This window comes from Oculina patagonica, chromosome 1, assembly GCF_052425735.1.
Source record: "Oculina patagonica isolate OP01 chromosome 1, crgOcupat, whole genome shotgun sequence".
Classification (NCBI taxonomy): Eukaryota; Metazoa; Cnidaria; class Anthozoa; order Scleractinia; family Oculinidae; genus Oculina; species Oculina patagonica.
Genome location: NC_135758.1, coordinates 18,629,025 through 18,643,287, shown reverse-complemented (window position 1 = coordinate 18,643,287; position 14,263 = coordinate 18,629,025). Strand labels below are relative to the sequence as shown.

At 38.0% G+C, this 14,263-nt stretch overlaps 1 protein-coding gene across 1 annotated transcript; it reads left to right on the top strand.

Moving 5' to 3' along the window:
• Positions 1-434: 434 nt before the first annotated feature.
• Positions 435-2,225, top strand: LOC144649005 (fibrinogen-like protein A). The gene is made up of 2 exons (XM_078508464.1): positions 435-780; positions 1,621-2,225. The coding sequence occupies exons 1-2, from the start codon at positions 684-686 to the stop codon at positions 2,160-2,162; spliced, it is 639 nt and encodes a 212-aa protein (XP_078364590.1). The 5' UTR covers positions 435-683; the 3' UTR covers positions 2,163-2,225.
• Positions 2,226-14,263: the final 12,038 nt, after the last annotated feature.

Below are 14,263 nucleotides of genomic sequence, written 5' to 3'. Positions count from 1 at the left end.
TGATAAAGAATGTCAAATAAAGAAAGAAACAAAGAAGTCGAGACCTGGAGATTTTGTGGAAAACCCAGCTGCCACTTATATGGAGAATAACTTTCGAGGTTTGTTCATTCAGTTGCGGTTTTTAGCCGACAAGGGTCTAGATAGTTTTTACTCATAGATGATCCGACATTTAAACGACCGTGAAGTATTTATCCTCAAAACTGACAAACGGCCAAACTTTCAAGAGACAACTTTTAACTGACATCGGGAATACCACCAAAATTAGAGTTGCCAATTACCTTTCGCGCAGAATGATTAACGTAATTTGTTTTTGGCAATAGATGACGTACAATAAATACTCTTTCAACAGGCAACCGACAAAAAACCAACAGAGTGCTTATGCAACTCAGTGAGTCACTAATCGTTCAAGTTGTTGTCAGGTCTATTATGTTGGCATGTAGAATCAAAAGAACAAAGTAAACAAAGTCCCCGGGTTCATAAAACGAAGGAGCTAACACTGGCCGGTTATCCTTCAAAATGTGATTTGTTTTTGAAAGCAGTGATTAGGTGCATGACTGTACCTCGATTGCAAAAGCAACAGAATACGCCTCAACGTTCCCGAAAAAAGGAATAATTCTTGTTTTCTTGCAGCAAAGAAGGGATCAAAATCCTTGGTCCCAGGCTATTCCTGCAAAGATATTCTGATGGGCGGTGACTCTGAGGGAGATGGTGAGTACTGGATCGACCCAACAGCCTCAGGGGACCCCTTCACAGTGTTCTGTGACATGACAACTGATCGAGGTGTGTTAAACTAATATTAAGAATTAATTAGTTGCAATCAAGTTTCTATTTCTCTCGCAGAATTTCTCAATGTCTTTCTTTCGCATTTTTAGAATACATTGTAAAATTCAATAACTATCCATGAGGGTGCAAACCGATCCCAGCACAGTATTCAGATCACATGTACACAACTGTAAACTCAATACAAATACTAAAAGTAGTTAGGTTATAAAAATGGAGAGAACCTAACGGCTCTGGTGTGGAGTTGAATTCACTTAGTAGAAGGAGTGAAGATACCCTGGGTACCAGAGGATTTTTCTCGCGCGCGGCGGAATAATTCTGCGGCCGAAAGCCGCGCCGGCGAGAACGATAAGTGAAGACGATAACCTATCTGACTCGCTACGATTAATGTCTGTTTTATTGTGGAATTAATGTAAGCCCTATACAGGTGTTATAATTAAACAAAAAGAATATATTTTTAATGAGAATCAAATGCAAAGATAACTGCTCTATATAAGATTCATGTTGAATCCTCGTGCATTATTATTTCGTTTGAGGCATGGTGGCCAAAAGGCTAGCGCGCTGGATTCTGGATCCAGCGGTCCAAGTTCTAGCCCTGCGTTGTGTTCTCGGGCAAGACACTTATCAGTGCCTCTCAACACCCACATGTATAAATCGGCACCCACGAATTTTAATATCGGGGGTACGCCTGCGTTGGACTAGCATCCCATCTAAGGTGGGAGTGGAAATACTCTCAGTGACTTCATGCCACAGAAACCGGCACAAGCTGAAGAGCCTTTGGGTTACTGACTTTTAACTTTATGCAGACTTGACCTTTACCTTGTTACATTTCTCTTTCAGGTGGATGGACACTCATCAGTCGTTTTCGAATGAACGATGCAAATTCTCTAAATGATGCGGCTGTCAGTTCCAATTCTTACAGAGAGATTCTTACTAACTACAATTACAATAAGCAGTACTTTTTGCGAAATGGCTTCAATCAGTTGAAAATCGACATGGGCTTCACTCAGATCCGGTTTTACTGTTTTAAAAAGGAGAGAGGCAGAGTGATTCACATCATGACCAACAAAGATAACAAGGGAGCCAACGTGGTGACGTTTTTCACCGATTCTGACACCATTCCTGAAGCTTGTGGCTCTTTTACACTCCTCCCAGATGACAACTCAACTCTGGCTAACAGCTGTGGTAGCTGGGGGTCTCCGGTTTCTAACCGATGGGGGCATCAATCGGTCCTTACCGATAATGAACGCCTCTATTTAAGACCATTTGTGTGGCCATACCAAATTTACTTTACACTTACTGGTAGCGTTCTCTATTGTGATGACGATTTGAATGAGTTCGGCATGTCCCTAGGTGACATATGGAAGATTTTTGTACGCTAAAGGAATTAGTTTTATTGCTACATATAAAGCTTTACACGGAGCTCAATCATGCAATTAACCAGATGGGCGATACCAGATAGGTGTCTAAAGGTAGTTATTTGAGAGCACGGCTTGTTACGGTTAAGGTGGCTGGGGAATTTATTGTGAAATCATGTTTAACGTTTCGTCGCTAATTCTGCTTTCAACGATCGTCGATCCTTGTTGAAGCTTAATATGTATAGGGAATTCCAAAGCAAGAGCTACGGTATGTTGATTGCAGTGTGCTTCACCTGGACAAACTGTATACACAATCATTAAAACAAACTGTTAACTAACTTTTCCAAATTCGAAGGCTGTCCACCGGCAGACGTTTCTTTTTTACTTAGTTAGTGTCAGCGAGCGAGCGCACGAGAGCGTGCGTGCCAGAGACCATAAGTTCGCGGTCGTTCAAATCCCCAACGCCTTTCAATTTAGGTCTTGACGAACTTAGAGAAAATTGATGGTCTGTGAATAGCTGCGAAACTCGCTAGGGCAGTTAATTTACTTTTATCTATTTCTCGTTGATAATCCATTAAGTGTTTTACTTGTCCCCCGAAAGCAGCACAACAGTTTCTTTAGAGCCAGCTGGCAACTTGATAACTAAGCATTTGTTTCGATAAGATAAGATAAGATAAGATAAGATAAGATAAGATAAGATAAGATAAGATAAGATAAGATAAGATAAGATAAGATAAGATAAGATAAGATAAGATAAGATAAGATAAGATAAGATAAGATAAGATAAGATAAGATATTAAGATAAGATAAGATAAGATGAGATGAGATGAGATGAGATGAGATGAGATGAGATGAGATGAGATGAGATGAGATGAGATGAGATAAGATAAGATAAGATAAGATAACTTTATTTAGAGGGGGTAGCACGTAACAGAAGATGAACTTGTGGCCCTCTTTTCTAAAAAAGTTACAATTTAAGATACAACTTATTAATCAAAATTAATCTAATTACAAAAACTAAAAATCTCTAAAATAGTGCTTAAGTTACAATAACACTTATGATTTTATATTACATATCATTGTTATTACTGGTAGGAGATCTCGGCGATTTTCTTGAATTTTTCCTAGGGGATCCCGTTTTAAATTTGTATTCTCAATAATACGTGCCTAAACAATGTTTATAACATGACAAGATCCGATTCTTTTTTTACAATACATAGTGAAATAGGGATTCCAATGTAGTTGTATTTTGTGCTGTATGTGGACTATTCAATCTGTAGATGTATAGTTATATCTCTAAGTGGTGTTGTAATTCAGTTAGCTTGACAATGCCCGATAATTTGATATCTTGATAGCTATGTAGTAATTGACATGAGTCTTCCACTGTTCATCCATTCTAATCGAATTGTAATGCCAAGAAATTGTGTTCATTTGACTTACTCTATTTCTTGATTGTCAACAATGGCATAGAAGGCATAGTGAGTGATTTAGTACGGAAGCATTACCTCCTCGATCAACACATTTTTGTTCTTACTATGACCTGCTATGGGAGCAAATGTCTCAATGAAATGTAACTATAGTCGTGAAGTATTAATACTTTACCGAAGAATTACACCATTTAGCTTTTCAATCGGTTTCAGAGATATCTTCGGGTGAATACGTGCTTTCACGGCAGTTCTAAATAGAGACATGCAAACTAAGTTATCGTGGTATTAGGTTCTCGATGAAACGCAGAATTTGGTCATTTAACATTTCTGTTGTAGAGGATGGCTAAGAATGTTCCAAGCCGAAAAATAACGCACGTGCAGGGCCAGTGTGCCGCCGCTCAGGGAACGTTTCGTTCTTGTTGCCGGCCGTTGACGTTCTCGTCTGCTTAAACTTTCAATGTTTCTCCAAGTAAAATAACACTAGGAAGTAGAAATTGTAATACGATATTTAATATTAAAGTTATAGATGGTTTGTAAGTAGTTGGTTTTGTAAATTTATTGACCTATTTCATGTAAATAAACTTGTATGTTTCATGTACTGTGTTGCCTTCTTTGACTAAGTGATCAGTTGTCTATCATGGTGAAAAAATAAATATCAGTGGGGAATACCGTGGTCAGGCAGTGCTCAAGTGCTAAAAGAAACTATGTCACGGACTTAAGCCAAATTCAGGAATTTATTATAGAAAATGGCCACCAAAGTCGGTGAAGTATAAAATTAACCGCTTAAAACATTGAAGGAACATTTCAATAACACATTAAATACGAAAGAAGGTACGCATGGGTTTTTGAAATACTGTTAGGCTGAACGGTTTACAAGGTTAATCTCGTCGTTTGAAATTTTAAATTATAAAGCCAGGGAGAAACATTTGGTTGTAATGAAGCTATGATTTTATCATTGAGATACATAGAAGTAATTTCTTTGCAAACATTAAGTTTCATAGCAAGTATTTGGCAAAACTTAATAAAATAAACTTAACTCTGCCGTGACACGGTCCCTTTAATGCATTGATTGCAAACTCGACATTTCCATGGCAACAATAAACAGAAACCACGAAATCGGTAAACTTTGAATTTTTTGTATACGTTGAATTTGTAATTTGAAGTTTCAATTCAAACACCGTAAATTATGTATCCCTTCTCGAACGACTTTGACTCCCTGCTTTCTTTGTTCCAAACCTATTTTATTTGGCTTCAAATTACATTCTTCCACTGTAAAATCGATTACCAAAATTTAATTGTTTACAAGTGCATGTAAAATAAGTTTATGAATTTATCCATGAGGGGCTTCAGGGTACAATAAATCTTTAATAAGCCATTTCATGACTTTCTCGATGTTGAGAGTTAATTCCCATTCTCTCTGCAATAATTCACTGAGTGCGGTAAATCTTAACTAACAAGCTTTTGGTACTTGGTACTTTTATCACTCAAAAATGCCTCTGAAAAGGTGAGAAAATCTTGTTGAAAACTAGCAAAAGTAACAGTTTCTTTTCCTTTGACTTCTAATTTTGACATTGCGACAAAGGAATTGTGCAGGTTGATGGATGATGCTTTTGTTCTTGTCGTTGGGTAATTTTGTGCCGCGGCGTTTTATTCTAAAGCTGATGTTACAGTAGTGACACAGTAGATACAGTAGCTACTAGTTGATTAACAAAACGTTTACTCAACAAGTGAACATAACCTTAAAATGGCGTGTTTTATCTTCAAATGTTCGGCAACATAAGGGATCAAACATCGGTCTCACCAATCTAAGATATTCTTTGGAATCGTCTCGTCAGTCGTTTTCTTGTGACTTATTTCTAACCCAGGGCGTGAAAGACGCGAGGACTTTGGGTTGAGGCAGGGGAGACCATTTACAGTAATTTAGGTCATTTTAGGTCTCTCACAGCAACGTCGAATCAGACTTTCAACAGTAAGCATCTTCAACTACTTCAAATCCCACTCTTACAAAACTGACTATATGTTCAGATTTCTAAGAAATGTTTGAGATTTCATAAAGACTCTGGAATCCAGTTGTTCGCATAGATGTTAACAATGATAGATCACTTTTAAAAAGGGGTAGAAATCAATGGCAGTTATGAAAACGATCATAGTCCTATATAAAACGACACAATAGTTTCAAAACGAATGTCAAAAGAATGCACGGTCGTATCCTGATCGTGTTCATAAAAAGTAAAACGCCACAATCGTCTTTATTACCAGAACAAGCGATCGACATTCTAATGAAATTGGCTCGCGCAATGATATATGGTGCAAAGGGTCCTTTGCGTTATGTTCAACGAGTTCTAGTTCTACCATCAAGTAAACAGTTACAATCAAGAAATTTTACTTCTCAGCAGTTGATCTCTGAAGGTGCATTGTTATGTTCCAAACCTTTCAAAATGTTGATTAACTTCTTCAACAGTTTCCTTATCAACAGTCATCAGGAATCATCCTCTCTGCAGGAATATTTCAAATATTTTTTATTTATTTAGTGCACCATGAGTGATCAATTGTCTAGAACATGATGATAAAAATAATCAGTGGGCGTTACCGTGCTCATACAGTGCTCAAGTGCTTAATGTATTGAATACAACCTCTATGGTAACTCTTATACGGCTCCTTTTTTGGGGTGGGGTGTGATTTTAACTCTTGCATATATAAGTAAAACTGGTAACTGTCTTGATTTCTCAAATATATTTCTTTTAAGAAAACTCGATATTTCCATGGCAACGATAAACAAAAACCACGAAATCAATAAAACTTAAATTTTACGCGAATCAAATTTAATCCAAAAAAGAACTGCAAATAAAATGTATAAGGACAAAAACATTTTGGTACCTACTATCATGAAAAGGTCGCCGTCATTTTCTTTTGCTTCAAAAAGTCCACTTTTCACGGGATATGAGCTTAATACACATTGATTTTCATATTTAAGCATAATTTTGTATACGGTGAATTTGTAATTTGAAGTTTCAATTCAAACACCGTAAATTATGTATCTCTTCTCGCATAACTTTGACTCCCTGCTTTCTTTGTTCCAAGCTGATTTTACTTGGCTTCAATTCACATTCTTTCACTGTGAAATTACAAAAATGCAGTTCTTTACAAGTGCATGTTTAATAAATTTATGAATTTATTCATGAGGGGCTTCGGGGTACAATAAATCTTTAATAAGCCATTTCATGACTCTCTCGATGTTGAGAGTTAATTCTCATTCTCTCGGCGATAATTCACTGAGTGCGGTGACCTTAACTAACAAGCTTTTGGTGCTTGGTGCTTTTATCACCTTAAAAATGCCTCTGAAAAGGTGAGCAAATCTTGTTGAAAACTAGCAAAAGTAACAGTTTCTTTTCCTTTGAATTCTAATTTTGACACTGCGGCAAAGGAATTGTGCAGGTTGATGGATAATGCTTTTGTTCTTGTCGTTGGGTAATTTTATGCCGCGGCGTTTTATTCCAAAAAGCTGATGATACTGTGGATACAGTAGCAAACTAAAATTCTGAAATTAGTTAATTAACAAAACGTTTACTAAACAAGCAACATAACCCTGTAAAATGGCGTGTTTTTAAAATCGTCACACGCTTGGCAACACATGGAATCAAACATCAGCGCCACTAATATAAGATATTCTTTGGAATCGTCCCGTCAGTCGTTTTCTTATGACCTGTTTCTAACCCAGGGCGTAAGAGACGCGAGTACCGTTTGGGTTGAGGCAGAGGAGACCATTTACAGTAATTTAGGTCATTTTAAGGAGGCTCGATGTAGTTTTTTTAGACTAAGGGTGGTTGTTTTGAAAATTAAAATTACCTAGGAAGCCAATGTTCGATTTTTGCCAAAATACACCATAATGATCAAATGTGACCAAATTTTAATTTTTTACCCGTCACTTAGTCACAACGGTTACCATAGCAACGATTGACGTTTTCTTTTGTTCTCAAACAAGCTTGATTTTCTCGAAATCTAGACTGACACTTGGTGTTTATTTTTTGATATGTTAAAGTTTAGTAGATTGACTAACTGTTGACGAAATTTTAGAAAAATCTGTAAGAGCGTTTTCAAGTAAATCAAGAATGAAATTTTCAGAAAAACACCGTTTTAATATAAAATAGGCGCCTTAAAATTGTTTCGTATTATTTGAGCACAGTTTCTCTCACTGAAATATAAATACTTACACCATCAAAGACCATTAACTAAAAGCGAAAGACTTTTTGCTTTAATTTGTTAAAATATATCGACTGCCGATTGTAAGAAATTATAAGAAAATACCAAAAACTTCATTCTTGATTTACTCTAAAACGCTCTTACAGATTTTCCTAAAATTTTGAGCACAGGTAGTAAATCTACTGTACTTGAACATATCAAAAAATGAATACCAAGTGTCAGTCTAGATTTCGAGAAAACCAAGCTTGTTTGAGAACAAAAGAAAACGTCAATGGTTGCTATGGTAACCTTTGTGACAAAGTGACGAGTAAAAAATTAAAATTTGGTCACATTTGATCATTATGGTGTATTTTGGCAAAAATCGAACATTGGCTTCCTAGATAATTTTAATTTTCAAAACAACCACCCTTCGGCTAAAAAAACTACATCGAGCCTCCTTAAGTCTCTCACGGCAACCGTCGAATCAGAATTTCAACAGTAAGCGTCTTCAACTTCTTCAAATCCCACTCTTACAAAACCGACTTTATGTTTTGATTTCTTAGAAATGTTTGAGTTTTCATAAAGATCTGGAAATCAGTTGTTCGCATATATGTTACCAATAATAGATCACTTTTAATTGTCATAGTCTATAAGATTCGAACTTTGGCCGGACACCGTACCTCACCGATTTCGCTGATATTTGGCATGCAGTCTTGTTTTAGGGTCCTAACTACCAAATGGATATTAAAAAGTTTCAATTCTTTTTATTTTGGAAAATATCGAGAAGGCCGATTTGAAGCGTTCGTGACGGCTCGCCAACATGGCGGATCGAAGGTGTTCTTGTTACTTCGACACTGAACCTGCCGTCACAGTTTCTCGATCATACTTGGCATAGTTATAAAGAACTATCTTTCTTCTTTCTATATATCAAAATAGATTCGGCAAATGTTGAGTTTGGATGATCAACGGCCAAGAAGTTCGAAGGTATGTTAACGATGTTTTGAACAGTCTCAAATTTACTACAAAATAAAAGGCTAATAACTCCACTGTTATCTCGATTTAGAACTAGCCATTTACCATGAACAAAGCTTGTTCATAGGTGAATTGATTCCATTAATAAAAAAATTGGGGAAATGTAACTGTTAAGAATAAAAAATTATGGAACCTCTAGTAAATTGGCCATTTCAGCGGATCAGCTCATTTAACAGCAAATAATCAGGAGAAACATGAAAGGGTTACAGTCGTTTATAATAAGCAGTTTCCATGTATTCTTTGCTTATCTTAAACAAATACATGATCTTTGCCAAAGATATGGCGATTTTTGAGCGTACGATCGTTTCTCCAAATTTTTATGTCGGCAACTTTATTTTATTTTATTTGTTGTCGAGATTATACGCTGTTGTTATTCAATATTCGTTTCACAAGAACTTCTGTTGCTCGCATTTCCCAAATCACTTTTTAAGAAATTGCCCATTCCGTAACAGGGTCATCCTTACTTTTTCTTTAAAAATTACCAGGAAAGCAAGAATGTCATAGAACGGTTTTATACTAGTGAAAATACCTGTCAGACATAACTTCAACTGTTCGTGTTATCTGGCTGTTTTCACAAATATGCAAATTAAGGATTTCTTAAAGTGCCTATCTTTAACTACTTCACGCTTTAAGATTCCTCAAAATCTTTTCGCCTACCTTTTGGCCAAACGAAGTTTTGTGTCTCCAGGCAGAATGCTCGTTATCAGCAATGAAAGTCGAAGAGATACAGAAGCTCGAGTAAAATTCTAACTGCTGTGAAATGAACATCGTTTGAGCTTGACGTGTATTTATAAATTGCGCTCGAGCTCCGTTAATTAAGTTTATTCATTTGGCGATCAGATAAAAATCAATGAATGATCAGAGTTATTTAAGTCCATTTCTAAGCACGAGAGACACGGAAGTTCATTTCAGAAGCATTTATGCATAGAAATACCGGTTTATTTTTGAGCAGTAAATCTGCATTTATAATAGCTGGGAGTTTGGGGTGTTTTTTGGTGTTGTTTTTTTTAGGGGGGGGGGGAGGGGGGGAGGGGGGTGTGGAATTGGTGCCTTCGTATCCTCTTTTGTTCTTTTACACAGTGGCCTGAATTTGGAACAGTTCGGGGAATGGATTATCAATTACCGTATTTACTCGAATAAGCGCCGCGGCGCTTATTAAATTTTTCGCGCCTCAAGTGCGGCGCCTATTCGAGGGCGGCGCTTATTTAAAATTTGGACGCTACAGAAAAATTTTATCTTTTACATTTATTGAAAAGAGCGTCTTGTGATTGTCAGTATTTGTCTTTTGCTGAGACAGAAGTGGCACTAGCTGTCGTGAAAAAGTTTGCGGCCTTCACAACATCTACAGAACTACGTATTGTAAGAGTGTTAAATAGAAAAACTAATGGGAGAGCGATAAAACAATTACTCATAACTGCAAAACATCGCTTTTGATGCAAAGAAATGTTAAAGCTTGTTTTAGAGTTGCTTTGAGTGCCGTTTTAAGTTTAACGAAATTCGTCAAATAAGCGCCGCATCGGGACCGCGGCCTTATTCGGGGGCGGCGCTTATTAACTTTTTTGTCCCAAATGCGGCGCTTATTCGAGGGCGGCGGTTATTCGGGGGCGGCGCTTATTCGTGTAAATACGGTACTCTTCGTTATGCCATGTCACCCCTTAATGTGGGAGCGCCGCGCCTCAATTCACGATAAAAAATTTATGGCCGCCCGGTCCATTTATGTAGTTCTCCGCCAGGTCTCTCAATAGGCAGGTTACGAGCCTAGTGGCCCATCAGGCCGGAGCTCATACCGGTTTCCGCAACGTGAAGCGACAACGAGTATTTTTTACTCCACCCGGATGGGATGCTATTCCATCGCAGGGTTACCTTCCTTCCCGAAAAGCTAAAGATTGACTGGTAATCATTTTTACACCTGGGTAAGGAAAGGGACTCTGGGAGTTGAGAGGCTTTCCAAAGAACTTAACGCATTGTCCCCCAAAAGCTCTATCCAGGACTGTTTGGTCCAGAGTCCAGCGCAGTGACCATTATTAGGCCATCACGCTCCCCAACCGTGTAAGAAAGTGCAAAAATCTGCTTGTATAAGCCCTGGGGTTGTACAGTTTGGTACGAAATGTGGGCTTTTAAATGTGTTAATTAAGTTTATTCATTTGGCGATCAGATAAAAATCAATGAATGATCAGAGTTATTAAAGTCCATTTCTAAGCACGAGAGACACGGAAGTTTGTTTCACAAGCATTTATGCATAGAAATACCGGTTTATTATTGACTGACGCGGTTAAAAAGTACTCGGCTTCTAGCGGTAAATCTGCATTTATAATAGCTGGGAGTTTGGGGGTTTTTTTGGTGTTGTTGTAGGAAGGCGGGGGGAGGGGGGTGGAAGTGGTGCCTCCGAATCCTCTTTAGATCTCTGACACAGTGGTCTGAATGTTGAACAAAAGAAGTCATCTGTTAATAAGCATAATGCGAGCTGATTTTGAAATGAACATGACTTTACGTTTGTGTCATCAGTAATTATCGTGTTCGAAGAAGGCGTGGCTTACTCGCGGCAAGAACAACATAATAACAGTGAAGCTAACACATTTTCCTCATTGATTTGAAATGAATTTCGAATCAATTCTTTTTAGGGCAAGTTAAAAGATACAAATGTTTTTCGTCCAGATTTTTACAAAAAAAAAGCAGGTGAGAACTTGGCTGTTTTTGTTATCTCGGACTTTTTTTTTTTGTTAAAGTCGAACCTCTCCATAAGGACACCTCTCGTGATGCGTCATGACTTACATCACGTATGTCCTTATCGCCGACCTAGGTGAAGAAAGGGACTACCGTAATTACTCGAATAAGCGCCGCGGCGCTTATTAAATTTTTTACGCCTCCAGTGCGGCGCTTATTCGAGGGCGGCCCTTATTTGAGGGCGGCGCTTATTAAAAAGTTTGACGCCACAAAGAATCTAATCCTTTACATTTATTAAAATAGGGTCCCCTGATTGCCAAAAGTCGTCTCTTGCTGAAGATTGTACTGAAGAATGTTCAATAGAAAAACTGAGCGGTGAAACAAGCACTTTGAAGTGCAGAACGTCACTTTTGATGGAAAGAATTGTCCAAGTTTGTTTTAGAGTTGCTTTGTAGTTCTGTTTCTAGTTAAACAGATTTCCTTGAATAAGCGCCGCATCGGGACTGCGGCGCCGGGGGCGGCGCTTATTAACTTTTTTGTCCGAAATGCGGTGCTTATTCGGGGGCGGCGCTTATTCGAGTAAATACGGTATGATAGTACAGAGGCTTTCCGAAGAACTCAACGCAATATCCTCCCAAAGCTCGAACCGGGATTTAAAAATCTCAAAAAAGTGTTAATATGAATTGTAAATCCACTCATAGCGGTCTGGCCTTACTAAAACCTGGAGAGAGAAAAAGACAGTGGGCAGATAAATGAAAGCTGCTCGAGAGTACGCTGTTGAGCAGATTCTGTGAAATTCCCCTTTTTATCCTTTTATCTCATAAGCCCTCCCAATACAAGGCCCATATATTTCTTCCAAGTCAACTGTCAAAGTTTAAGGCCACTTTTTTCCTACCAGGTTACCGTCTTGAGAGTTTTAAATTTTATTAAATCTTGGTGACACTGTCCCTTTAATTCATTAATGTAATTCAAATCAGTTTATAAAAACGTTTTTTCAGAAAACAAGAAGTTTTTTAATTTCGCTTTAAGCCACCGCACCCCAACCGCGGATATAAGACCTACCACATTTAAAAGCCCACATTTCGTACCAAACTGTACAACCCCAGGGCTTATACAAGCAGATTTTTGCACTTTCTTACACGGTTGGGGAGCGTGATGGCCTAATAATGGTCACTGCGCTGGACTCTGGACCAAACAGTCCTGGATAGAGCTTTTGGGGGACAATGCGTTAAGTTCTTTGGAAAGCCTCTCAACTCCCAGAGTCCCTTTCCTTACCCAGGTGTAAAAATGATTACCAGTCAATCTTTAGCTTTTCGGGAAGGAAGGTAACCCTGCGATGGAATAGCATCCCATCCGGGTGGAGTAAAAAATACTCGTTGTCGCTTCACGTTGCGGAAACCGGTATGAGCTCCGGCCTGATGGGCCACTAGGCTCGTAACCTGCCTATTGAGAGACCTGGCGGAGAACTACATAAATGGACCGGGCGGCCATAAATTTTTTATCGTGAATTGAGGCGCGGCGCTCCCACATTAAGGGGTGACATGGCATAACGAAGAGTAATTGATAATCCATTCCCCGAACTGTTCCAAATTCAGGCCACTGTGTAAAAGAACAAAAGAGGATACGAAGGCACCACTTCCACACCCCCTCCCCCCCCCCCCCCCCCGAGCCCCCTCAAAAAAAAAAAAACAACACCAAAAAACACCCCAAACTCCCAGCTATTATAAATGCAGATTTACTGCTCAAAAATAAACCGGTATTTCTATGCATAAATGCTTCTGAAATGAACTTCCGTGTCTCTCGTGCTTAGAAATGGACTTAAATAACTCTGATCATTCATTGATTTTTATCTGATCGCCAAATGAATAAACTTAATTAACGGAGCTCGAGCGCAATCTATAAATACACGTCAAGCTCAAACGATGTTCATTTCACAGCAGTTAGAATTTTACTCGAGCTTCTGTATCTCTTCGACTTTCATTGCTGATAACGAGCATTCTGCCTGGAGACACAAAACTTCGTTTGGCCAAAAGGTAGGCGAAAAGATTTAGAGGAATCTTAAAGCGTGAAATAGTTAAAGATAGGCACTTTAAGAAATCCTTAATTTGCATATTTGTGAAAACAGCCAGATAACACAAACAGTTGAAGTTATGTCTGACAGGTATTTTCACTAGTATAAAACCGTTCTATGACATTCTTGCTTTCCTAGTAATTTTTAAAGAAAAAGTAAGAATGACCCTGTTACGGAATGGGCAATTTCTTAAACAGTGATTTGGGAAATGCGAGCAACAAAAGTTCTTGTGAAACGAATACTTGAATAACAACAGCGTATAATCTCGACAACAAATAAAATAAAATAAAGTTGCCGACATAAAAATTTGGAGAAACGATCGTACGCTCAAAAATCGCCATATCTTTGGCAAAGATCATGTATTTGTTTAAGATAAGCAAAGAATACCTGAAAACTGCTTATTATAAACGACTGTAACCCTTTCATGTTTCTCCCGATTATTTGCTGTTAAATGGGCTGATCCGCTGAAATGGCGCTGAAATGGCCAATTTACTAGAGGTTCCATAATTTTTTATTCTTAACGGTTACATTTCCCCAATTTTTTTATTAATTGAATCAATTCACCAAGGAACAAGCTTTGTTCATAGTAAATGGCTAGTTCTAAATCGAGATAACAGTGGAGTTATAAGCCTTTCATTTTGTAGTAAATTTGAGACTGTTCAAAACATCGTTAACATACCTTCGAACTTCTTGGCCGTTGATCATGGAAACTCAATATTTGCCGAATCTATTTTGATATATAGAAAGAAGAA